At 38.3% G+C, this 27,797-nt stretch overlaps 2 protein-coding genes across 6 annotated transcripts in view; one reads left to right on the plus strand and one right to left on the minus strand.

Moving 5' to 3' along the window:
* Positions 1–4,540, minus strand: part of tsc1a (TSC complex subunit 1a) — an 18,337-nt gene extending 13,797 nt beyond the window's left edge. The window contains exon 1 of the mRNA XM_058774721.1: positions 4,521–4,540. The gene's annotated coding sequence lies outside the window, so the exon portion shown is untranslated. The remainder of the gene's footprint in view (positions 1–4,520) is intronic.
* grin1b (glutamate receptor, ionotropic, N-methyl D-aspartate 1b) lies at positions 2,159–27,535 on the plus strand. 5 transcript variants are annotated; one of them, XM_058774728.1, is made up of 20 exons: positions 2,161–2,885; positions 6,419–6,553; positions 7,048–7,224; positions 9,713–9,810; positions 10,955–11,076; positions 11,803–11,977; positions 12,502–12,646; positions 13,142–13,228; positions 13,322–13,457; positions 13,544–13,671; positions 13,868–14,032; positions 14,659–14,777; positions 15,249–15,361; positions 15,497–15,645; positions 16,209–16,366; positions 17,419–17,580; positions 17,753–17,862; positions 18,235–18,380; positions 22,665–22,775; positions 25,302–27,535. In XM_058774728.1, exons 1-20 carry the CDS (start codon positions 2,637–2,639, stop codon positions 25,365–25,367), a joined length of 2,751 nt encoding a protein of 916 aa, XP_058630711.1. In that variant the 5' UTR covers positions 2,161–2,636; the 3' UTR covers positions 25,368–27,535. The 5 variants fall into 5 exon arrangements, with proteins under 5 accessions (XP_058630710.1, XP_058630709.1, XP_058630711.1 ...); XM_058774724.1 differs by lacking the exon at positions 22,665–22,775 and adding an exon at positions 8,898–8,960 and having other exon boundaries at positions 2,165–2,885; XM_058774725.1 differs by lacking the exon at positions 22,665–22,775 and having other exon boundaries at positions 2,166–2,885.
* The last annotated feature ends 262 nt before the right edge of the window (positions 27,536–27,797 follow it).

Consider the following 27,797-nt stretch of genomic DNA (forward strand, 5'->3'; position numbering starts at 1 on the left):
GATTTTATTGTATGCAAAGAACCATGTTCCCAAAAAGTTGATAAAGCATACAGCCAATGAGATATGGCTGAAACATTACTGGTTTTAGAAACATATTAAATTTCCAGGAGTCTCACTTCAACCCAAAAGGAAACTGCAGTTTAAAAATCGAAATATGCTCAAATATCAAATAGTGTAGCAAGGCTGCACAGTGACTTATATTTCCAATTCATGTGCATATATGCATGGTACGGTTTGCATTCAATTTTGTGTAGAAGATAGATATCAGGGTTCCACCCAAGTGAAATCACGCTAACAAGCAGTGCAGCATGTATTATACAGTGTCTCACCACTGCATGATCCAAACTGACACTTTGGGAGCTGAGAGCCAGTTTGAGACTAACTCTGCTGGTATCATTTATTGAGAGCCTGAAGCATCTCAGTAGCAGTTCAGCTGCCATCTCCTCTCATCCACATTCCCTTGTCTCGCAGAGATCCACATTTCAGTGCTCTGTGTATCACTGTCTAATGATTCCCGTCATTTTAATGAGTCCACGGATCACATTACTTCATTGTGCGGTGAAACTAGTCTAAGGTAACAGATCATTAAAAAAAAAAAAAAAAAGAGTAGGCTTGTCCTGAAAAGAGGGTGATGATTATTTGATCGGTGTGTTTCCTGCCCTGCTGTTGTTTGCACCTGCACTCAAGTGATGTCATGTTTTAATCCCCCTCTGCATGTGTTTGTGGGTGTGCAAAGCGCAGTATGCATACTATATGTGCATGTGATGAAGCTGGCATTTATACTTTTGGAGCATACAATCAATGACTCATTGTGATTGTGAACTAATTTAGTCACTGTTTACACTTTTAAAAAAAACGGCATATAGGATTTACAATTTTGAACAATTTTCACTCAGGAATTGCTATTAGATTTCACAATTAATTACAAAAAAGCAGCAAGTAACATTGAATTAAATGTGAAATTTTGAAGTAGAAAAACTAAAATAGTATTTGCTCATAAAACATGCTCCAATAATCTTTGTTTTATTTACGACAGCACTTTGAAAAATCATATTTTGCAATGAGTCATATCTCAGGCAGTGGTTGGGTTTGAGACAACATCAAAGCACTTGCCAGCAGCAAACTTGATAAATAATAACCTACAGGTACAAGGCTGGTACTTGCTGTACCCAAAAAAGACCTTTATAATCAAAATTCCATCCATGTCTGACTAAAGTTGCAGTTTTCCTATCCCTGATAATGAGTGATGTCCTCCCAGGCACCAGTAATGATGTAATCTAAATGCAACATCAAAATGAGGCATTTCTTTTTCATCACACAAAAATACATATATTATGTCTGTGCTTGATTTAATTTTTCTTACAGACTTTTTTTTAGGAGAAGAAGAAGCCTTCATATGTTCGATTGCTCTTATAAAACGCAGTTTTCATAATTGTAAGTTACTGTGTCTGGAAAAACAACACTTGCACCTCAAGCCGGAGATGCTTGTTTCCTTGGTAACGGGGGTCTCGTTGAATTTCTCCATTGCACTTGAACGCGCCTGTTCTGGAGCTATCTACGGGTGATAGATGGAGACAAGCTCCCATTGATTATTTTTTATGAGAGAAAGCATCTCTCTCTGTTTTAAATGAAGGGAAAACAAGTCTATCGACAGTTCGGCGAGTAAACGATGATCATAATGAATGTATAGGAATGACACAGATTTATCAGTTTGCCATAAACGGATTTTTCCAAAGACGCAAGCAGAGCTACATTAACTTGTAATGTGTCATATTAAAGGAAACGAACGATATACACATTTAAATGTCACCAAAAGATTAATGCGAAAGCATAAATGATACGATTCCATAGTGAACCAGTTTGTCTGTGTATTTAAAATAGCCTACTGGTTGCCTCCTTTTTTTGAGAAAATTCTGAAAGTGATGAACAAAAATACATGATATGAAGAAACGATCATCTTCCAGTCTCTGTTTTTTTTTTTTTATTATATGCCAATTGCACAACAATTTACACAAAACTAATAGCCTATGTAAATCTTACTGGTTTCGTGTGACTTACACATTAATGTTAGAAAATCCGTCCAATTAGTTCAATCACACGGTACTGTGATGACCTGAGATGTTCCACGTATTAACGCAAATGTTTTGAAGTCAATTCGACCGTGACAGCTCCACGATATCAGGCGTAATCTGCGAGTGCGCGCGCATCAGTGTGCGAGCACAGTTCTCAGCACCAAGGACAGCGTCTCTCACAGAGCATCAGGTCACCCTTGACAAAAACCTTGACTACGATTCAATCACGCCAAGAGCGGGACAAGTGAGCGCAGATGACTACAACATTACTGCAAAACTGATTTTTCCACCTTCTCCCGAGAGAGAGAGTGCATATGTGAGGCGACTATCAACAGGAGCGAGCATCATTCACCACAAAGGCGTGTTAACATGGTTCTTGAATATGAACGGGTTTCATGAGCGGACTCAATGAGTGAAGCCTATTCCTCTGTGGAGTAGACTGAGGCGATCGCATTCCAGTGCTGCTGGAGAGGACGCAGTGAGAGCGGATCAGTCTAATCAACGGTCATCGACACGCATCCTCCACGGGGCACCCAGCTTGACTCCTCTGCCATCCAGGGCAAAATGCGACTGGTTCTGTTCGCCTTCCTCATCTCGTGCTCCTGTGCGAGAGGAGGATGCGAACCCAAGACTGTGAATATCGGGGCTGTCCTGAGCCAGAAGAGATATGAACAAGTGTTCAAAGACGCTGTCACCCAAGCCAACAATATATACGGCAAAGATAAGTTCAAGATGAACGCTATTTCAGTCACCCATAAGTCAAACGCCATCCAGATGGCACTCTCCGTGTGTGAGGATCTCATCTCTAACCAGGTAACGCTCGCAAACCAGTCTCTTCAACTCATACGAATACTCAGAATACTCATTTTGAAAAAACAAAAACGTTATAATAAAATCTTTAATAAATAGCCTATATAAAGATATTTTGAAGTGCAATGTCACACAATGCTTTCAACGTCTGATTTTTTTTTTTTAAATGTTTCTTTATAGAAACATTTATCCTTATTTCTTTCTATCTATCGTAATGACTATATTATATTTTATTATATTGTTAATATTTTAAAAAACTCAATTTCTATTGACTTATTTTGAAATGCAAAGTAACCAAGTCTCTGAATTTTTTATAGTATTTTAATTGGTTCTTGCAAAGAGAAATCTATCTATCTATCTATCTATCTATCTATCTATCTATCTATCATATCAGGTTACCGTTTCAGATGACTCTCTTGTTAATTTAAATTTTATATATCATTTTTTTTTAGTATCAGTAGCCTATTTTAAATATCTTTTGTCAGATATACTTAAATCAAGCTGTCATTTTAATTAATTCATTTTGACATTTTTATTTAAAAATGAAAAAACAAAATCTTTTTATAGACTATATTTGTTTTGTTTGTACGAAGTGTTTCTGGTAAACGCTAAGAAATACAAAATCTCAGAATCATAAACGTGCATTCTTTCAAGAAAAGGTATTTTCAGCCAAATTTAGTTACTTTGTATTCTGCAAAGGCAAACGCTGCTGCGAGTCTAGACTTTAGAGCACATTGCACAAAAGAAAACATTCAACAGGATCCGGGGTCCATTTTGACCTTACCGATGAGTGAGCATTGCTGTGATAGGAAGGCTGTAAGGCTGTGCTTAGAGGTTACATGCACTGAAGCCTGAAATAATGCAAAGTACATAGGATATGTGACAACCTGTGATTCATGTGGAGACATATAAATACAAATTCAAGAATAGCTAAGTAAAACGTTTAAGGTAACATCACTGACAACTCCACGAGGCGCCATGGCATCAGTTGGCCCACCGCCTTTATTTTAATGAAAAACGTAAAACGAGGCCAACATGGCGCCAGTCTCGTAGATAACAGCTGCTTTGTTCTGCGAGGAAAGCTCTAGCAAATTATTACACGGCGGTGGAGGCAGAGATTATGGACTTCAACGCTGTAACACGGATTACCATCCAAGTCACACCCGTCTAACATACACACGCACAGACCCAAGCGCGTGCTGTTCACGACAACCAACACCAAACTGTTCCTGTCAGCTCCTCCAGCAAGGTTAAAGAATTGCTTAACGTTGTAGAAATGCGCCAGAATATAGGTTACAAACTAAAACAGCTATGTGTTGTGTATAACCCTCAACATTGGGAAAATGTTGGTCATTTTATTGGAAAAACACTACAAATACATTAAAAACCCTGACATTAACTGCAAGGTTCCTTAACTTTTAAGGCAAAACAATTTATATACATTTAACAGGACAGGACATATTGTAAAACTACTGTAACATTTATTTAAATATTTGTTTCTTATATTTTTTGCTATCAGTTACCAACATATTAGTGATAATCTAGTCAGACAATTCAAACAATAAATACCGTTTTGTGGCTCTTTAATGTGTCACACAGTTGCCCAAGCATGTGAATCGATTGTCTTTTGATATTTACCTAAAGCATGGAATGAACATCAGAACGTATTTCATTTCAACCGCGGAAAGTCAATACACAATATTTTTCAAGTTTATATCCACTAAAATTAATCTCTCCTGTCTGATTTGTTTGTCGGGCAAGATGGCGGATTCAGCGTTATGATTGGTCAGATCGCCTGTCAATCAAACCAGCTGATTGTACCTTATCCCGCCTATAATACGGCGACACATCAAATAAATATATACGTCGCAAGAAATTTTGATTTGAATTTCGTAATTTTTCCTGTATATAGTCTTAAAGCTTCCGCTAAGAACATTTCGCTGATTTTCTCTGAGGTCCTTTCCGCGCCACTATGAAACGAGAGAGCGAGTGATCCTAGCTTCTTGCTAGTGGTTTTTTTTTCTTTTTTTTTTTTTCTTCAGTTACCCGGATGAGCGACTGCGTCCATGAACACAATGGTGCCCTGCGAAGTGGACTAAACTCCACTTTACATTAACTTCACATATTAAATGAGATTACAATTTGCAGAAGCATATATTTTTAGCTCAGGCCCTGCACACTGTATAAGGAAGAACATGCTTACATCGCTTCACAAAAAGCAAAGAAGGAAATTTACCAACATTTCATCACAACTGGAGTTTCATCTGTGCTCGATGACTGTTTTCCGAACGTATTTAAATCAAGTCAAGCGAACTTCGACAGATGCCCTGCTTAGCAAGCTTTGCAGTAACACTGAATTTGCAAAGCAGTCTATGAAATAGGCTATCTAAAAGTCCAAACGCCACAAATGACCAATTAGAATCTAATTAGTCATTTAATATAGTGAGTAAACCTATATTTCATGTTATTTTGTGAATGTTCATGGTGTTATTTTTTTTTGTCATATTTGTTGGCTTAGTGGTATTTGTTTGGCAACAATTCCCATTTGAATAATATGGTCTTCTAGTTTACTGCATTCATGTGCTATCGGAATTATCCCCAGACAGCAAGCAGTGTTGGCCCAGATCCGGCCCGCGTGGATTTCACGGGGGCCAGCTGTGGGCCGGATCTGGGCCAACACTATGTTGCTGTCTGGGTTGTAAATACGAGTTTTCTAGTCGGAAACTGGCCAGGCAAGGCAGTTCATGTCCAATTTCCGACTGGGAAGCTCGTATTTAAGATAATTCCGATAGCACGTGAATGCAGCATTAGTCTTCTAATTAAAAGAGTTATGCTGCCTTCACGTGCTATCGGAAATTTCCTATTTCCCACTTATGAAGTCGTGATTACGAGCTTGTCGTATTCAAGTGCTTTAATGTCGGAAAGAATAAAATGTAGCATCCCATTGGTTGACAATCATATAAAATTCACCGCGCTATACATGCAGTTCGCTGACAATTCTGGAATTTCGGTCAAATACATGTTTATTTCACTGCTTATAAAACATTCAATATGCTTCGCATGATCGTTCATATCTAGCCTATAAATACACTACTTTAGCGACAAGACAAAGGGATGTAGTTGTTGTGAGAACAGCATTGACAGTAGCAATGGTTGTTCCCTCCACCATGTTTAAAGTTTATGACCCGCCCAACTCGGAAACTCGGGTATCAAAATTATTTCGTAATAATCGTAGTAAATACGATTTGAGAGGCCGTTCACGTCCAATTTCCGATTAGGAAACCCGTATTTACGATAATACCGATAGGATGTGAAGGCAAGCAATATGGTTATCAATAATTTTTTATTACTGATTTAAGTACATCAGGTAGGTTTGTATAGCTGTACATTGTATCATTCATTCATTCATTCAGTATTTGTATTGATTAATTGATTGATTAGAGGCCTTTCACAGTGTAGTTTAGAAGGGACAAAATCAAAACATGGGACAAAACTTTGTCAGATTTCTCTCCTCAATATGATCCTCATGTCCTCAGGTGTATGCGATCTTGGTGAGCCACCCACCCCAGTCCAACGATCATCTGACTCCCACTCCGGTGTCCTACACAGCTGGTTTTTACCGTATCCCTGTAGTGGGCCTCACCACCCGCATGTCCATCTACTCTGATAAGGTGAGTGTGGGAGATCACTAGCAGATGGTTTATGACTCAGTATATTTCAGACAGAAATTCCACTTGCGTTTCACTGCAGATGTCATCTGTTCTTTTCTTTAGTCACCTTTTTTAATATGGTTTGCTTGGAGTTTTGAAGTGTGAAAACCTTTTTGCAGGACATAGCAAAGCGCTGAAGATATATTTTTGCCTGACGGTCCATCTCCAGGATGGTTTTCTATTCCTCCTCCAGTGTTTACTAATTTTTAGTTCTAGTGTGGTCATTTTTTAGACCTTTAATTAAAAACTCTCATAAATACTGCATATAGCGTTATGATCGATTGACTCTTTTAGGTTCACTTATACTCTTTGCCTTATGGCATCTTGGTACGCTAAGAAGTGATGTTTGGATCCGTCTCTAAATTAATTACAGTTAAAGTGATTAAATTCTAATTAACTGAAATTGCTTCGGGCCTTTGAGATTCACTAGTTCTTTCCCCCAACCGTCCATCTAGAGCATCCACCTCTCCTTCCTGCGCACGGTGCCGCCCTATTCCCACCAAGCCCAAGTGTGGTTTGACATGATGCGTGAGTTCCAGTGGAATCACATCATTCTGATTGTGAGTGATGACCACGAGGGCAGAGCGGCACAGAAAAGACTGGAAACCCTGCTGGAGGAAAGGGAGACGAAGGTGAGATGTGTGGGCTGTCGACTCACATGGCCCAGCGTGTAAATGAGCACGCGCGCTTGCGCGTGTGTGTGTGTGTGTGTAAGTCAGCATGTGTTCCTGTAATCAGTATCTCAGAGGTCCTCTATATATGTTAAATGTTTCCTTTTTTCTGTTATGTAAACACATTTCTTTCCATTGGCTAACATTATTTATGCCAGAGGCATCAGCAGCGTCTTAAGTGGTTTATCTGCAAAACTTTGTACTTTTCTACTCATCTCACATTGCTTTTTACCATAGTCAGATTCTTCTATTTGTCTATCCACAACAGGAGCAAAATGAGGGACTTAGCCTGGGGCTGTGCAAAAAATCAACGGCAAGGTGATTTGGTTGTTTTGCTTTCCTGTGATTCTATGAGAATTTCTTCGCAGCAACAGACTGTGACTGATTTATTGAGTGTTCTCTGTGTGCAGCTTTGTGCTGTTCAATATTTCACATTATGTAAGAAAGTATTTTGCAATAAATTTGAAGCTGAAGGTAGTTATATACCATGTGAGCATTAAACCTCATCAACTTTTGCATTTGTACACATACGTATGCCTGTAATGAAAGGTTATGCAGTGTCTAAATTAGAGCAAAATAATGATTTGTAATTCAGTAAAAAGAGCCATTTCATTTGGATCTGAATCCATTAGCATGGCACTGTATTTTTAGGACACCCGCAATGTCGTTGCAATGTCATTTTCAGTAATGGCAGCCCCAAGGCCAGCTGTTTTTATATGCACATTCTCAGACTGTTTTGGAAATCAGTAGAAGGGCTTATGAAAGTCTTTCGCTTGTGTCAGTTATTACAGTAAAACTTTGCCTGCACATTATCCTCACGGTTGGATGGCTGTATATTGAAGCTGCAAATTAAAGCTATTATGATAGATCTCAGTCCGTTGTGAGTTTAGGGAGCAAACAGGCTTTTTTTTATACAGTCAAATCTGAAAACTACAAATATGTATTAAATGCATAAAAAACAATCTCAAATAATCCATGTCCGTCCATTTAATACAGCAGAGTTTTACTCATTTTACTTGGGCATTCCAAAAGCAACAGATGCTTGACAGACAAACAGAAAAATATAGGTAATCCATATTCTGTGGCTCTGAAAAATTTCAACATTTATTTCAGACCAAATGTCTGGACAGACATGTCTTGTGGCAGCAACTTGCTGTGCTTCATGGACTGTAGCTGATGTTCTATTTTACGGTAGATTGACAAAGAAATTTAAATTGATGGATGGAATTAGGTTGCGCTTGAATGTACTGCACAATTAACAAACAGCAATGCATTATAACGAAACAGAGACATTGGCGCTTATTATTAATTGTGCTAAAGCAAGGAGCGCACTCAGGGCAAGTGTTTTAATTAAATGCAAGTGAAAAGGTTAAATTAAAATGAAATATTATGAAAAGAATTAAAGGAGGAGAAGTCATGGATATAATCGCGTGCCGGTTCTGGCCATATGCAAGGATAGATAAGGTTGTCTGCTCCATGTAGTCTTTGTTGATGTTTTTGCAAGCCCCAGGATTAGAGTTTCCCAATTTGAAGCAGAAAAGTGGAGATTTGTTGGAATGCTTTACTGCGCACCATTTATAACTGTTTATAATATTCTGTGTCTGCATATTTTCTCTGTGCACATTATTCATCAGAGTAAAAACAGGAACTATGAAAACCTCGACCAACTGTCCTTTGACAACAAGCGAGGACCCAAGGTATATTTGCATGGTCAATGCACGCCGCCCAAAAGTTATCTGAAAGTAGCCACTAGAAAGCAGTCAAACAATCAACAAACCGATTCCAGAGATCCTTATCCTGCCAGCACGTCTATTTATTTGTTTGGATTCTTTTTATGATTTCAATCGAGAATGGGTTATTTTTTCTGTTAAAGCGTATACAAAAACTCGCTCCCCCACCTCTCACTTTTTTATTTTTGTGTAAAGGAATGCATGTATTGAAGCCAGCAAGATTGCAAGTCTATTCTTTTGACACAGTGCGTGGAGATCTGGTCGTGTGGGACAGGCACTATCCAGATGTTACTCCCACCTTTCTGCAGCATTTCTTCCTTTTTGTTGTTTTTTTGTTTTTGGTTGGGAAAGAAGCCACCACCACCACCACCTTCCTTCACCTGTTTTTTGCTTTCCGGTTGCATCAATCTTCTTCTCCCTCTTCCTCTAACATGCACGTTTTTCCTTGGAATCTTGATTCCCTTGAGTTTGCATGTGAAAATGCAGAACTTTTTTACCTGCTCCAGGCTTACTTAAGTTTTCTTCATTTAAGCAGATTATCTCAGAAACTTTTTTTTACTTTTTTTAATTTTTTTTTTTTCAAACCCCCTCCCCCCCTCCAAAAAAAAAAAAAAAAAAAAAGAAAAAAAAAACCAAACAAAAAAACGCAAGCGCTCAAAGAGCATGGTTCATGGTGGGGATGAGTCAACTACTTGACTAATGTTGTGTCCTAATCCCAGGCAGAGAAAGTGCTCCTGTTCAGCCAAGACACAAATCTGACGGCTCTGCTCCAGGAAGCCAAAGAGCTAGAGGCCCGAGTTATCATCCTGTCTGCAAGGTGAGTTCATCTCCACTGTTTAACCCATCACCACTAATCACTATTGTTACTGAATAATACATTCGGCCAGCCAAGAGACTGACTTAGTGCAGGCAAAAATGGCGACGCTTGGGTTGGAGAATTCTGAAAAGATATTTGTGCTACTGTTTAGTTCAGGTGGAATTTTAAATTGAATTGGTCTCATCTCACAGGAATTTGACACCGGTTTTGAATTAAAATTGATTGGAATGATAGGACTATGATTGGACTGATTTACTAATTTGCAAGCCAAAGAAATTCAGGTAGTGCATTCTGGGAAATAAAGTGTTCTATCCTGGGGCTGTGTTACAGAAACATCCTAACTTAGAATCCTGTCCTATCTGTTTAGTAACATAGTAATTTCACTTAGGAAATCAAACTTTTTCACATCAAGTCAAAAATAAATATAGGAAGTTTCTGTTATACAGCCCCTGGTCCACAAAAGTTAATTTGTTAAATAAATGATAATATAATATTTTATGATATAATATAAACTCTTGTTTTGGCAAATGTAACTTTTCTAGTAAATTGCAGTTTTAAAAAACAAATTACAATTGATTTTCTTTTTTTTTTAATATACTTCCTTACATTCAGAATCCAAAATCATGTTCGGTTCAAAGTTCAGTTTAGATTAACGAATTGAATCAGAATTTAAAGGACATTCTCAGTGCACTGCATATATTTGAACCATTTCAGTGAGTTGATGCATTAAAATATAAAAAAAATGATTGCAAATAAAGCTAAAATGTCCAGCCTCAGTACAAACACTTCATAAGGTGTTTTCTGATTAAATGAGCCAACATCTAATTTGTTAACAAGAGATTACCTCAAAATGTCAGACAGTTTCTCTGCCCTTCATGAGTCACTCATAATCAGGCCCACACAGAATGTACAGACAGACTTGGGGGAAATCTGAGGCATTCTGCGTAATGATTTAACATGGCAAAATGTTTTTGTACATTCTACAAATATATTTAACACAGAATAAGCTAAGAAATGTGTAGTATAGCTGATTCTCTGATTTCTGCACTCACAGATTCCATTTGGACCCGCTCATAACATTAAATTTGGAGGTGTTTAGTCCAATTAATACAGTCTATTACTACCAATCTTTGTCCAATCACAGTGAAGACGAAGCTGCAGCCATTTACAAAGCAGCGCGCCAGCTCAATATGACAGGCTCTGGTTATGTGTGGCTGGTTGGAGAAAGGGAGATGTCTGGTAAAGCACTGAGTGAAGCCCCAGATGGTATGTACTTTTCATCCTCTCCATTTTCATCTGCTCTTTCTATCTCTCTCTCTCTGTCTCTGTCTCTCTCTCTCTCGCTCTCCCAGGCTTCTTAACAAACTGAACATGTTTGCCTTTTAAGCTTTTTATACGATTACAATTTGCAATCCCCACCGACGAATCAGTGTCTGTGCTGTACTTGCGTGTTTAAACGTTTAAACATCTCCATGTTTAAAGGTTTTAAACACAGTGATTCTTTACTCATTGTACTGTGCTTTATGTCTAATGTTTAATTTGTTTCATTTTTGAGTGTTTGTCCTTTCTTTCAGTAGACAACAAATGATGCAATAGAGAGTTGTGGTAATCCATATTGGTTTGAATGTGCATACGTTTTTAAGGTTTGGCTGTCATGAGTTTATTTATAAGTGGTGCTTTTCTACCTCCACATTGAGGTGTGGATACGATGGTAAGCGACAACCGCATTTCTTTGTTCCCGGCTTCTTTATATACACATCCGTGTTCAACTTCACGCCATTCTGCTCAGTGCTGACCCTGTCCTGACCCCCCATGACTTTCACAGTCCTTCTGTCTGTCTTGAGACTATTTGTCGCTCATATGCAATGCACGTTTGTTTCTCTCTCTGGCAATGTGTGCATTTCTTTATTGAGTATGCCTTGACGTGTTCTTGAAGTGAGAGTCGTGTTGTGAGGCATTGGCCAACACCATGTAATGTTGTCAACTGGGCAGGCTTGCTCGGCCTTCAGCTTATCAATGGCAAGAACGAGTCTGCGCACATCTACGATGCCGTGGCTGTGGTGGCCCAGTCCATTCAGGAGCTCTTTGAGAAGGAGAATATCACAGAGCCTCCTCGAGGCTGTGTTGGCAATACAAACATCTGGAAGACTGGCCCACTCTTCAAACGGTGAGGCCAGGGATGAGCGCTGGCTAGCATTTGCTAGCTTTCCAACCAACCATCCATTTGCTGTCATGCATTATCATACATTACCACTGGTCTGGCACTGACAAGAGTGGAAGCATTCACACCACAAATATTGAAACCGCTAGCTTTTGGCATCTAAAACCACGCCTAGTAATAATCGAGTGCAAGGACACATCAAGCCTGTTAAGTTGTTGCTTACATTGGCCTTGTGAAATCTGGTGGTACCAATTTGCATTTGAGACCCAATTTGAGACCCTTACAGGTGTCATTTCTGTTTGCCTATGTCTGTGCCTGCACATTATACGTGCCATCTGACTCCACCCCACTCCACATGACACCCCCTAACTCTTCCCTAGTTATCGTCATGTCTTCTTCAAAGACATACTTGCATCTCCATCTCTGAATTTCTGGTAAACTTTCATTACTTCCAGTCATCATCAATGTCTGTCTTTGTGTTTAAATGAGCATTTTGTGCCTTTTCTAAAAAACCCCCTCTGGTGTACTAGAGTGCTGATGTCATCCAAGTATCCAGATGGCCTGACAGGCCGCGTGGAGTTTAATGATGACGGAGACAGGAGGTTCGCCCACTACAGCATTCTGAACTACCAGAAAACCCGGCTGGTGCAAGTGGGCGTCTACAATGGCTCGCAAGTATGAAATCGGTTCAGTCTTTTTAATAAGCTGTCCTTCTGCTCAGTGCAAACATTTGCTATTTTAACAGTTTGGACAGTAGCACTCTGTAATTTTATTGTAACACTTTACAGTAAGTGTACAGTATTAAGTTTCATGAACCATCGATGAACAGTTTTTTACAAAAATTTTTATTTAGGAAAATGTTATACTATAGTTCATCATTAATTTGAAGTACAGTAGCTGTTAATTTAGCTATACAAATTGTCAATGTATATGTATGAATTGACGTTTAACTAAGATTAATGTTCTGAAAGTGATTGACTTATACTAAAAATGTTGAATAATGCAAAAACAACATTTACATATTTTATTTCAGCTGATGCTTACAAATGAACAAAAACAAGCCTACATATACAGTGAAAAACATTAGTTGTCAGCATTTTCTTTCAACTTCAGCTATATGCAGTATAAATATAAATTGACGGTTATTGACAGGAAAATATTATGTTTCAGGTTGTAATGAACACTCAGAGGAAGATTATTTGGCCAGGAGGAGAGACTGAAAAGCCAAAAGGGTATCAGATGTCAACAAGATTAAAGGTACTTTATTGCAGGGCTTTATATGTATACTTTAAAATAAATAAATAAATTGAATACCATGCATTGACATTCAGTTCTCTTGTTGTTTGGTAGATTGTCACCATTCATCAAGAGCCCTTTGTCTACGTGAAACCAACGCAACGAGATGGCACATGTAAGGAAGAGTACACTGTAAATGGAGTCCTGATCAAAAAAGTGATCTGCACTGGCCCCAATGAGACTATTCCAGGTAGACATTATATATTATATTATATACAGTTTGTTGAAGTAAAGCTGTGCTTTGTCCAGATCTGACTGTCTTTTGTAACTCTATAGGTCGTCCCATAGTGCCTCAGTGCTGCTATGGGTTCTGCATTGACCTTTTGATCAAACTTGCAATGACAATGAACTTCACCTATGAAGTGCATCTAGTGGCTGATGGCAAATTTGGCACTCAGGAGCGTGTGAGTAATACGATAACTTTATTGATTCTTCACCAGTCTGAAGCTTTGTATATCTTCTCCAAGGTCATGCAACTAAGCTTGTCTGCACATTTCCAAATCTTTCTTCACAGATGCTGTTAAGAATCTGCTAAAATATACATAAAGTAAAGTGCATTTAGGCATGACAAATTGCTTAATGTTATCTCCATGATACCAGGTAAATAACAGCAACAAGAAGGAGTGGAATGGCATGATGGGAGAGCTCCTGAGTGGCTTGGCAGACATGATCGTGGCTCCACTTACAATCAACAATGAACGAGCCCAGTATATAGAGTTCTCGAAACCGTTCAAGTACCAGGGGCTCACAATACTTGTCAAAAAGGTGAGCCTCGGGTTGACCTACAGATCATCATTTGGCTTTTAGAGGGACAGTATTCATTCAAAAATGAACATTTGAAATTGAATCAATGGCATCCAGTGTTGTTCTGGGACCCACTGACTTTCACTGTATAAGTTCTTCAGAATATCTTGTTTTCTGTTCCATACAAGAAAAAGTCATACAGGTTTGCAATAATATGAAGTTGAATAAATGATAAGAGAGTTTTCTTTTTTGGATGAACTCTCCCTTGGAAACTGCACTATTCCATGAGACCAGTGAGGAAAAAAAAAAAAGGAAGATCTGGTGTCAGTTTCATTTTAGTTTTTAACTTCAAGTTCCAAATAAAGTATCTGAAATGTAATTAATTTTTGGAAAAATCCTCTGAGAACATGATTTTCTGGGACAGAAATAGTAGTACAGTTTCTAGATTTAATTAAATTCCCTAAAGTGGACTTATCTCTGTACTGAGTAAATGCTGTGATAAATCAATTGACTCTGGAGTACAGTGAAATCTATTAATACACCTCTGACCATTGAAGATGTAGACTCCATTTGATGCTCCATATGGTGATGCATGTGGCAATGTGGGTGGTGTTTGTTGGGTTGGATAAAGCTGTGTTGTTTTGCAGGAAATACCACGCAGTACACTGGACTCGTTCATGCAGCCTTTTCAGAGCACTCTGTGGTTACTGGTGGGTCTATCGGTCCATGTTGTGGCGGTGATGCTCTACCTATTAGACCGTTTCAGGTAAAGGACAATATTTGTTACATGCATAACACCTTAATGGGGTAGTTTATCCAGAAATGTAAATTCTGTCATCATTTACTCACCCTCATGTCATTCTAAAACTGTATGATGTTTTTTTCTTTGGAACACCAAAGAAGATATTTTGTCTATACAATAAAAAAAAAAAATACAATAAATAGTCAACATTTTTCACAATATCTTCTGTGTTCTGAAGAAGAAAGAAAATCATGAAGAAAATGAAATGAAGGTGACAGGACTTTCATTTTTGGGTGAACTATCCCTTTAAAACTCATCCTTGGATTGATGTAGGTATGACTGAACACACAGATGTGAGAATGTAGATTGATATTAAGAAAGTTTGCAGAAGATCTCAAAAGTGTGGCTGAAGGTTTTTTGGATTTTTTTCAACAACATTTTTGGGATGCAGTTTAAAAGCATCTGTCTCTGACTGATATGCACTTTGCTGTGCAGCCCGTTTGGAAGGTTTAAAGTAAATAGTGAAGAGGAAGAAGAAGATGCCCTCACCTTATCCTCTGCTATGTGGTTCTCCTGGGGTGTACTTCTGAACTCCGGCATTGGAGAAGGTAGGCATCAGCAATAAGATTATTATTCGGTCTGTTGGTGCTGCGAGGTGGAAATATTGCTGACTCTGTGTTTGATTGATTTTGCAGTAAGCATAATTTTCTTTATCGCTCTCACCTCTCCGCTTACATTCACAGGTGCCCCTCGGAGCTTTTCAGCAAGGATTTTAGGTATGGTGTGGGCTGGTTTTGCTATGATTATAGTTGCATCTTATACTGCCAATTTGGCAGCCTTCCTAGTGCTGGATCGGCCTGAGGAGCGCATTACCGGCATCAACGACCCTAGGGTGAGCGCTAAATATGAAGCAGCTTTGCATGTTATACAACAGAATATTAAATAAGAATCTAAATTACCATGCACCGAGATTTCACACGCTATAAATCACCACATATAATTAAGCACGGCGAGGACACATAATTACGGGTCATTCGTTCGCAAAGGTTATTTTTATTTGCCTTGTTTCATCATAACAATCATGTTAGTTCTGTCATGTGGGCTGAACATTTACAAAGGACTCGATATAAGCATTTAAAAAAAGATTTTGAAAAAATATTTAATGAAATTTTCTAATATAAAATGAGATTTATTGATAAATTTACAATTGTGTTATTACAGTTGTAGGTGCACAGAGACTTCAGTGAACATTTTTAGGTCACGCTTACCTTGGTTTACCTCTATTCCCACAGACATTTTCCTTTCAGAAATATTTCATGTAATTGCGGAGACAAAGTCCGTGTTTACTTTACCAGTTTGCTTTAATTATTCATCATGTTTTGAATACATTTATTTTGCGTAGCACCCATTTATCACAGTTCATCCAGACCGTTCCACTGTTATCTTGTATTCCAGCTGCGAAACCCATCAGACAAGTTCATCTACGCCACAGTGAAACAGAGCTCTGTGGACATTTACTTCCGGCGCCAAGTTGAGCTAAGCACCATGTACCGCCACATGGAAAAGCACAACTACGAGAGCGCCGCTGAAGCCATCCAGGCCGTGCGAGACAAGTCAGTCAACAATCAAGAGTTTCCACTAATAATACTATTTTTGTTATGTCAGGACAGGTTTATTGGAAGCTGTTGTTTTAAATCTTTAAAAGCACAATATTCAAACAGGGGCTGGGCATAGATATGGATGCCAGGAATTAAATTACCAGTCAGTATAAAGGGTGAGACATCCTCCTCTCCCCTCAGTGAGCGTGCAGAGAGCAGAGAGAGGCTAAAGCCCTGTTAGAGTGATTCAGTATAGTATTGATGCTGAATACAAAGCAGGGTAGGGAGTTGTATTTTAAAGAAGGACCTTCACTACAAGGCTAAGACGGGAACAGATGGCAGACTGCCAGTTTGTTTAATACATTTTCCCTACTGATTTTTAACATCTGGAGTTCTATAATCTCCAGGAATTAGTTCCACTTATCTCCATTTAGAAGATGCCAGTTCTCAGGTGTTGGTATAAAAAGTAGTAGAGGTGAAGGTGTTTTTTTTTTTTTTTAAATCCAGATGTCTGAGACAGTGATAAACTGGGATTTAATTTGATCTCATTTAAACCTGCAAATAAATAAAGTTTGGGATTTTGAAAAATGTTTAACAAAGAAACATTGTGACATGAAATGAAGAATAAATACTTAAGATTCTGAATTATTTCTAGGTCACTAATGAAATAAGTTAATTTGTGTCATTTATCGTGTGACTCTTTGTACAGACAGATCTTCTTGCTTCCACTTGAAGCACAAGATGTTCTTTGGATCATTCTCAAATCATGCTGCATCAAATGAATCATCAGGTTTCACACAAACTTGTGGAGTTAATGCAGCTTGTTTGCTGCTGTCATTAAAGCAAAAGGAGGACAACATACTTTTTGAAATTGATGTTTGATTGATCATAAGTAGCAGTAAAGTACTTTACATTGTTACAAAGAAAAATCTTTTTGAACTTCCATCAAAAAATATTAGTCTTGATAAGCATTATAGACATATTTAAAAATCTATGAATGGTATTGCAAATAGGGAAAGAAAAAGAAGAAAAGTTTTTTTTTATGTATACTTTCTTCATACCCATAGCAAACTCCACGCGTTTATATGGGATTCAGCAGTGTTGGAGTTTGAGGCCTCGCAGAAATGTGACCTGGTCACCACAGGCGAGCTGTTCTTCCGCTCTGGATTCGGTATCGGGATGCGTAAAGATAGCCCGTGGAAGCAAAATGTCTCACTGGCCATCCTCAGGTAATCTCAATCAAGACTAATCATCCACAGTGCGCAGCTATATTTTTGTTTTTCTCTTTTTTTTTTTTCTGTTCCTTTCAGCTAATCCCTAGGCTTACTGCAATCTGTCAACTGTTTCTATTTCTGGAATAATGGATTGTTTGACTGATGTGTTGGGTCTCTGAACTAATAGTTCCCATGAGAACGGCTTCATGGAGGACCTGGATAAAACCTGGGTCCGTTATCAGGAGTGTGACTCCAGAAGCAATGCACCAGCCACACTCACTTTCGAGAATATGGCAGGTATGATCCACCTCTCACAGGATCCCTTTTGCTTTCTGAAGGGCTGTTGACACTGACACTGATCAAATCCCTCAAGGTCGTTGAGTCTCTGTGCTGTTGGTTGCTAGACGGGGTTTCTACTTGACTGTAGCATCCAGCTGTATCAGGCAGCAGATCAGTAGTCGCCACATCATGTCTCATTTGCATTAAATTAAAACCAACTATCACCAATTGCCATATCACAAATTGTCAATGAAGCTCATGTTGCCAAAAATTGAAAATGAATCTCTGTCAATGTGAATAGGCCTTGTTAACGGCCTCTGTCTGTTGCCCTCTTTGTCACATTGAAGACTGTCTGGAAATGATGAAATTGATTTGTTTTTCATCACATAGGCGTGTTTATGTTGGTGGCTGGTGGCATCGTCGCCGGGATCTTCCTCATCTTCATTGAGATTGCATACAAACGACACAAGGATGCACGCAGGAAGCAAATGCAGTTGGCTTTTGCAGCAGTTAATGTCTGGAGGAAGAACTTACAGGTACAGCTGTCTCCCATCCCCTCCAAACTCTTACTGGAAAACATTAGAGCCAAAAAACAGCCCAGTGGTTTCTGCCACAGAACAAAGAAGTCTCACAGATTTCTTCTAGTCATGCGTTCATGATGCGACTTAAAGGTCATGATGAGACACAAATTAACACATCACCAAAGGAGCAAACTCAACGAAAAAAAAACAGCCATATAAAAGGCAGTCAAACTGAGCAGCGAATTGTGCAAAGAAACAAAGGCGTTTGTCAATATATTAATGCATGCTGAACACTTTTAATTAATCTCTATTATACAAGGGATAAGGGATAAAAATATTACAATGAGCTTTCTTTTAGATATAATTTTTTTTTTACTTTCTGATGCCAAGAACCCCCAAATATGATGATGCATATAAAATCAATTGTGAATCTGACTATGAAAAGATGAAGAGATTTTAACAGTTTGGAAAAATGTTTATACACTACTGAAGTCTCTTATGCTTATCAAGGCAGGATTTAATATTTTTTACAATAATATTGTGAAATATTACAATTTAAAATAACTGTTTTCTATTTTAAAATGTGATTTATTCTTGTGATGGAAAAACTGAATTTTCATCAGCCATTACTCCAGTCTTCAGTGTCACACGATCCTTTGGAAATCAATCAATCAATCAATCAATCAATCAAACAGACAGTTACATTAAATACTAAGTGCTGATAATATTTTTTTGTGGAAACTGTCCTACATTTTCTTTCAGGACTCTTTGATGAATAAAAAGTTCAAAATAACAGCTTTTATTTAAAATTGATTTTTTTCTTTTCACTTTTGATCAATTTAATGCATCTTTGCTCTATAAAAGTATTAATGTCTTTAAAAAATCTTACTGCCACAAACTTTAGAACCATAACGTGTATTAATATTAAATAGTAAGAAATATAAAGTGTTATATTATTAAGAAAACATGTTGTTTGCAAAATAAAATAATTTACTTTTATTTTGACATTTTATTAAAGCCAAAGGTGTCATTAGATCTAGAAAATATTTTTGTATTATGTTGACAGGGTGTTTGTTTTTCTTTCTTTCTACATTTAGAGTACTTTTAGATTTATAAACGTGAAGAGAAACCTTTTCTAAAATTTGTTTTGTAATTGCCAAAAGCAGAAGATATAACAATGTCAAGTGAAATTAACACAAAGTAAATGTACTACAGCCAAAGCAAATTACAAAAATATTATCTGGAAAACAAGGAGAAAATAAAAGCCAATAATTTATTTTAGGAAACAATGTGTTGTCTTAAAAATATCATGCATAGTAATTTTCTCACATAGTATAAAAGGGTCTTTGGCATCAAAAACTTTAAATTCCTGCTTAATATCATACCAATAATAAAGCACTAATACTCTTAAGAAAACGAAGTATAATTCACAGTTATGTTCTGTTGATAATACAGTACTGTGTTATTGTGAATATCTGCTAAATGAACACAACGTCACAGTAGTACAAAAATGCCTCGAGGTTAAAAAAAAAAATAACAGGCTTATACATTAAATTGGACATTTGACCATGCAACAGCAGACAAGTGTCCAAAATAATCATAATAATAATGAGTGTTTTGCTGCAGATCCATGCAAAGACATATCTCCTACCATCCAATCGAACTGCTCAGCATGATAAAGCAGCTCCTGCAGCCTCACTACTGCCAGTGGCATTGCTTTTATTGAGCAGCTTGACAAATACACACACACACACACATTAAAGGAGCCTGTAATGCTGCTGTGGAGTCAGGAAGATGCATGCTGAGCAGGATGGCTGAATGGCCCTCCTGGGGTCTAGCAGGGATCAAAGCGTCCTCATGCCCTATACAGATCAGTGTCTGTCCGCTGCTGGCCTCCAGCTGTATCCATACACAATGGGTCACAGGCCAACATGATGCCCGGATGTTGGCAGAAAGTAACAAGGTCAGCCTGTTTGAGACTTGAAACCTGGCTGGCTTGCACAACACATGACTACAGCTCTGAACTGCTGTGAAAGTTAGTGCATTGTTGAAGCGAGATTACTTTTCCTAATGGGATGCAAGTTGTTAAGCGTGGCCTTGTTACTTTAGACCCATTATTACCAGGCACATATTTCACCACAAGGCAAACCCGACTAAATCTAACAAATGGAATAAGTGTCAGTGTGGTATCAAAGCCGACAGCTATCGGATTGACTTCACACATCAGAGATTCATGTTATAGAGAGTTAAGTGTTTTAACCTTCGGGCTTTACTGCCTACTTGAGTCACAAGACAATGTTGCATGGATAATACGCCCACATGTGCCGCCCACTTCAAGTCAGAGGTCCAGCATTGTTGAAGGCTCATAATTTGAGATGAACAAAAAAACCACGGACGAGGCCTTTTGATGGATTTTCCTCCTACTGTTTTATCGAGTAAAAGAAAAATAATGCTTATATAATTTAATTGCAAATGAGTCTCCATGTAATCCCCATCAGAGCGGGCAAACATGGATGTGTGGCGACCGAGTGCGCCGATGAATAATTCCTCCCTGAAAGCTGAAATTAATTATTCCTCACAAAACCCGGCACGCTTACTACAGGTGCACGTGCAACGTATGCAAAAGCCGTACACACAACTGCTTCCCAAATGCATGAACAGACAGATCTGCCCTGGATGCATTTGCATTTCAAACCAGAGCGAGCCAGGAGCAGATCAGGAGCCCATGTGATGTGGGCTAGCTGCCCACTCCAGAGGCACTACCTCATCACAGGGCTTTGAAATGCAATGGATGAAAGCACTGACGGTTAAAGGAGCTCGTACGGTCACCCTTTCTACAGAATCCAGAGTGCATTATGTGAACACAGATGAAAATCTTATTGTGGCCATTTTTGTGTCTTGTTTCTTTTACAATGTCGTTTGAAAGAACCAGACAGCGACTAATGATTCACAAATGCATTTACAAAAAAACAGTTTAATGCACTTTACTTTACAGAAGCATTTTGGTTGGCTTTGGATTAAAGTCCATTTTTGGAGAAAAATTCTTAAAGAAGACCTTGAATCATTTTTGCATAATTGTCTATTTTTATTTTTTAGAATCCCCCCGCCCCCCAATATAGAATTTTTGCTTCTGATTATTTTTATTCAAAAATATTTGTCCACAAAATCCAAGTAATGTGATCCAACCAACGTGCAGAAAAAACAGGAACTGCGTTTCATGATCAACAAGTCTCTTAAATATCAGATAATTTGACCTTTTTATGACAAGGCAAGTTCAGGTTGTTAAATGTCATGTGGTGTTACTCTCCAAAAAACCTGATATTTAACCTATTTTTGGTTCTGTGCTTGATGGCTACACAACATGACATTTTCGAGTCATCAAATTGAAACTTTTCTTAAATATGGTATAAAAGTTTTAAAAACCTTTAAAAAATAATTTTAAAGAATTATACATATTATGCGTCACTCTTATAACCTCTTTGTGGTAAAATGATTCATACAATTGCTGTAAAGTAAAGTGCAGTTGCAAATGGTCACATTTTGAGTCGCTCACTGTAGGGGATCAGAAACATGGTCCAAATGTGCTAGTCAATGAGGGAGTGACGGTGCCAGCCAAGGTCAACTGTCATGTCATTCATTTTGCATTCCCTTTTTGGTTCCATGTATTGCATGTTTTCTGGTTGAATTCATCAACCCCCTTCCAGACTCTCTCGTCTCCTCTTATGAGCCCCCACATCCCTTCCTCCTACCTTCATATGCCCATTATACCCTCACTGGGGTATAATGCCAAGGAACTATGTTAAGTTTCGACTGTTTATTGATGAGTTGTTCATTTTCCCTGAAAACACTTCTCCCTCTCAAAGCAGAGCCTGTTTTTTTTCCATCAGATTATATGTTCATTTTGCTTTTTCCTTTGCTAATGCTTTGGCTTTCCATTTACGGAGTTGCAAAACTGTGGATGAGTGTGGTCTGATCACACGATCCACGGCAGTCCTCCTCCTCCCCTCTCTAGAGTGTCAGGATTGTAAAAGATTGGAAGTAAGACTTTATGTACATATTCTTACCCAGTCTATATGCCAGTGTCCTCTTTCCTTGTAGAGCACTGTTCTGACTCACAGCCAAGATGGAGATGGAGAGTGGACAGGAGACGCCATGTTAATTGTGATAAGCGCTAAAATTAGCAGGGTAGTACCATTCAGTAGCTTTAGTAGTCAAGGTGGGTGGTGATGGTTGGAAACCAAACGCGCTCTTCCAGAGAGCACGAATAATTGTTCTACATATACTGTATATTTATTTTAGGATAGGAAAAGTGGTAGAGCAGAGCCCGACCCCAAAAAGAAAGCCTCTTTTAGGTCCATCAGTTCCAACCTGGCCTCCAACATCAAGAGACGTAGGTCGTCCAAAGACACGGTAAGAAGATTAAGAAAATGACGCCCTGCCTGTACTTCTATCTTCTCGCTCTCTTCCTCTTCCTCCTCCTCCTCCTCGGCCTGCCCTGTTTCTTTCACTCTCTTCCTTTCTCCTGTCATCTCATCTCTCCTCTCCAAAACAAACGTCTCATCTCAGACTCTCTTCACCCTCACACATGGAGTTACAGTCATGGCCACATGTCTGTCAGTCAGCCATCTATACTCCATCCAGACATCTGTTGGGAAAGCCCAATCAGGGATCTAGCTGCCAGGGAAAGTGTGGAGAGGGAACCGAGGAGCAGATTTTTGGGGGGCTTGTGGGTTTGACCTTGCAGGAGGGGGCGAGGTAGCTTCTCCTTCTTAGCGCCTGTGCTGGTCTTTCTCCCGTGCCTAACCTGGATGTGACTTTACTTTATGCTCTTTTCTTTTTCCCTTTCTTTATGTGTATTCGTGTGTCTCTCCTCTCACTGCTCGGTCCTGTAACGGTTACTTCCATGTACCTCATCCTTCTTTTATTGTCCCATTTTATGTGGTTGCTGTCACAAAGTCACTCTGTATGCCTCCCCGCGATGCACGGTATCGCCATTAACAGCCAAAGACGAGCGACGCTAAAATAACCTGGGCTGTTCCCCTGGCAGGCCTGCACTACCAAGATCCTTTTTATTTTTAACCATCCAATGTTTTCTTTGCAGTTCTATGGAAAAAAAAAAAACAACACTTTTCATTTTCAGGAAACGCTGCTCAGATGGTTTTTGGGTTACGTTTACAGTGTATTTAACTCTCAGAGAGTTAGATTCCCAAATGAGTTCCTTCACACAAACGCCTCCGCACTGTTTCTTCGGTCCCACAGGTTTAATAAGACGTAGCTCTCAAACCAAACAGCTACTCTGAGGAATCAATACAAACAAATGTGCAAGCACAAACAGACTATTTCATTGCATTACTTTAATTGGTTTAAACTGAATTTTAATTCAATTGCACGCTAGGCATTTTCTGGGTATGGCAATGATTGACCTGGGGCTTTGTTGCATGCATCCTCAACTTGAGAGATTATTCTGATTGGCTGCTCGTTTGGTTGATGGTTTACAAAAAATATCCAAATCCATGTAGCTCACAATTCAGTTGGTTTCTCCTTCAGTAGGATGGTTTGAATCATTTACAGAGGTGAGGGTGCAAAATGTGTTTTTTAACCTGATATGATTTCAAAATACATTTTCCAAAGATGAAGGCAGAATAGGAGCAGATTAAAGACACAAACTCTACTAGCTACACAGTGCCAAAATGTCTTTTTGAACTGATCTTTACCCATCACAGTCCTAATCATCCTTTTCTTTTCTATCAGTGTTTTTTATAAATGGATTTGAATGGTGTTTTGAATGTCGGTGTCCACACCACATGCCACACTGCCTCTCTCTTCCTCTACCAGCATGATCCTTCTGGTTGTTGTAGAATAGAGCTCTAAAGCTGTTCCCCTGTTTGTAGGCAGGGGGCGCTGTGGTTATGACTCCGAATTGACTTGGAACACCATAAACAATGTTATGACTGAGGGTATCACAACACCCACTAAAGCCACTTCTTTTGATATATATCCAAAACTATATCCCATAAACATGATTGTAGATAAATCGTTTTAGCGAATAAAAGGGACAGTTCACCCAAAAATGTAAATCTTATCATTTACTCAGTAACCTTTACTCGTAACCTGTATGCTTTTATTTAAAATCTGCTGAACACATGCTTAGATATTTTGAACAATGTTTTAGCCCATTCATTGAAAGTCAGTTGGGTCCGAAACAACACTCAATTGACTTTCATTGTGTGGGGGGGAAAAACCACTGGGACATTCTTTAAAATATCTTCTTTCGTGTTCCACAGAACAAATAAAATTATCCAGGGTTGGAATGACGATATGGATGAGTGTAATATTTTCCTAAGTGGAGAGTATCACAATAAATAAACCTTTCAGTATAATAATACTATAGAATCAGAGAAACTGAGAGCTATTGAGGGTGAAACCTGTGTCGAACTGGAATGAACTGCACCTTGTGCTGCATATCAGGTCCGGCTGTCATATTTCATTAGGACAGTTACTATGGAGACAATACTTCTAGGTCAGGTAAATTATTAGCTGTGGGCTGGGAGACAGAGCGCTGTCGTTTGTGCCATTTCGGGCTTCTTATGCAGACATTTTTGCATGTGATATACGGTGCCCGTTTAAGGAAGCATATTCATTTAGGACTGTAAGCGTGAGCAATGATCCTTTAAGGAAGCAATTGTGCAGTAATGAATCTGTGACCTTGTTCACTCTCTTTATCTTACAACGCAGTCCCAGGAGGCCTGTCTGTTTTTAAATCGCAGACAAATTATTGTAGATGACAGATAAACATGGCTTGCAGTGGGTGGAGAGATCGCCTCGGTCATAACAACGTGAACTAAATACCGGTCACGGGAGGTACAGTGCATATTTAGGATTATGCAAATATATATGCTCTTACTTTGCCTTTTTCTGTTTCCTCCTTTTCTATAGCCATATCCTACAGACATTACCGGCCAGCTCAACCTGTCAGACCCCTCTGTGAGCACAGTGGTGTGAAAGTGGAGAGAGAAAGAGAATTTGACAGGCAGAAAGAAAGAGAGAGACTGGAAAAGCGGTGGGCTCTGAAACAGACCGCTTGAGACAACACCTTCAGCACCGTCATTTGAGCAAAATCCACCCCGTCTCAGCATATGCACACTGGATATGAAACTTTTATGGACACACTGTGCCAAATTCAACCACACTGGAGCAAATTCACACTGCCACACAGTTCACACTAGACCAACACATTCACACACTCACACATACACACACACACACACAAAGTGCTTCACTTTTTACAATTTTTTGCACATATCTAAAGAGTTTTTTGTGAAATATGTAAATATATATTCAGATTTCCGTTTCTCCACATTAGGTCATCATTCGGGCTTAACAACAACAACAACAAAAAAATAATAATAATACCGAATAGTTTTTCACTTTTATGATTCAGGCATAATTATGTTTCATACACTACATATATTGTATAATACGTATTTCTACCTCCACCTAAGATATATGTAGCTTATCTCAACACTTTGGTAGTGTTTTGATGTTTTCCCATTTGAAAAGAGCAAACACAGAACTTATCTTTGACTTCTTTGTATTTGAAAAAGTAGGTTAGGGTAGAAATTGTGTTGCTAAAAATACTACTGTAGGTGAAAGTTTGGCGCATTTTGATCATCGTTGCACTTTGCTGTACACTTTGTTTCTTAATATGCGATTCTCTCCCTTCACTGCCGTTTTCAGAACACTCTCCTGAAGTTGTCCAGGTTGCTTTGGACACATACTGTGGATCTTTTTTCGCTACTTTATTTATTTGTTTATGTTTTTAATCTTTTGTACAAATATATTGATTTTTTTGGATGAGAATTATCTGAATATCAGCATATTATACGGGGTCTATCCAGCCAGGGGCTAAATGTAGCAGATCCGACCTTGTTCATCATAAAAGTTTAAAGACAAAACTTCAAACGAACGAAAGGAACCAGCTTATGATAAAGAGTGGCGTAGATGTAATGAAGCAGATATTATTACAGGATCTTTTGAGCTTAATGTTGAACCTTGCTTGAAATTCCCTGTAATAATTTCTGCATCATTGTGTGAGCTGGTAGCTAGCATCTTTCAGCTACCACACTGGGGACCTTTCCTCACATTATATATATATATTTCATCATGTCATTATAAAATATGAGCAGTAATATTTTGTCTGTGTGAAATAATAACACTAGATGCTATTTCCATCGTTTGTTGTCAAGCTTTTGCTCTGTGGACTAGTTAAATGGTTACCGGCAAAAGTGGTAAGTTATAATACGAGTCAGTCCTCTTTTTCTGTGAGCTTTTAAAAGTATACTGACCAATAATAGGCATATTAGATCACTGTATAGATCATTTGTCTCAAACAATCAATCTGAGGGCTTTGCTAACTATTGTGAGAAGTTTAGAATGTGAACTATGCGTACTGTAACAGTAAGTTATGAAACTGTTTTATAAGATGAACACAATATGAGAAAAATATATGTTTTAGATTAAAATTGAGAGTTTTTATAGAGAAACATTAGATTCATAGTTCAGGGTTTGGTGGTCTTTGCTTGAAAATATTATGCTGGGTTGGGTTCAGCAAGTGTCTGAAGTCCAGTTTTACTGTGAACATGACCGTGAACTGCTTTGTGAAATTCGTTGAAGCGTGTAACACGTTAAGCAGATACACAAATTCTCTGTAGATTCATAATCAATCCTACATAGAAAAATATATGCTGCCATATGCACTGCTGTGTCCATCAAGCTAATATTTGATTGTATAATTGGAATCTGTGTGGTGGAAACCCACGATGGTGGCAGGGAATAAATTAAAGTGTGCAGCCTGAAGTTCTTATGAGCACATCTTTGACAAACAAAGCAATGTAACCCATTCACTGTTGTATGCAAACATGCATTATTTCTAAAGCTTTAAAATATTGCAAGGCCATTCAAATCTGCTTTCACCATATTTCTCAACCACCAAATGTGCTTTTGATGACTATTCCAATACTGTTTGTGTAAAAAATAAACAACTCTGAATTGAATTCAAACAAAGATATATGTTAAAAATGTATAACTGATATACTCCAGTGTGCCAATAAAATATATATCAAATGAAAAAATGAAACCTGGATTGAATAAATTTATGCTCACTGTTCTCCCTCTACCCTACTTTTGTTAGAAAGATTAAAGTTTCAGAAAATCAGTATCTTCATAATTATTTAATAAAAGAGCACTAGAAGTGGTAGGCGAGTGTTTGAGAAACAGAAAATCAGATATGAGGATTCACTACAAGATTAAGAGCAAAGGTCAGCTGGCTCTCTTCTGTAATTAACTGTGAAATTTCACACTGAATGCCCTATAAATTTTTTTTCTTTGTGAGTGCAATACTGAATATTTGGTTAAATACCAAGCGCATATTGT

Source organism: Onychostoma macrolepis, chromosome 05 (assembly GCF_012432095.1).
Source record: "Onychostoma macrolepis isolate SWU-2019 chromosome 05, ASM1243209v1, whole genome shotgun sequence".
NCBI classification, from domain to species: domain Eukaryota; kingdom Metazoa; phylum Chordata; class Actinopteri; order Cypriniformes; family Cyprinidae; genus Onychostoma; species Onychostoma macrolepis.

Coding starts and splice junctions, on each gene's coding strand:
- grin1b (XM_058774728.1), top strand. CDS start 2,637: ATGCGACTGGTTCTGTTCGCCTTCCTCATCTCGTGCTCCTGTGCGAGA. Junction 6,554..7,047: donor TGTCCATCTACTCTGATAAG/GTGAGTGTGGGA, acceptor CCGTCCATCTAG/AGCATCCACCTCTCCTTCCT. Junction 7,225..9,712: donor TGGAGGAAAGGGAGACGAAG/GTGAGATGTGTG, acceptor TCCTAATCCCAG/GCAGAGAAAGTGCTCCTGTT.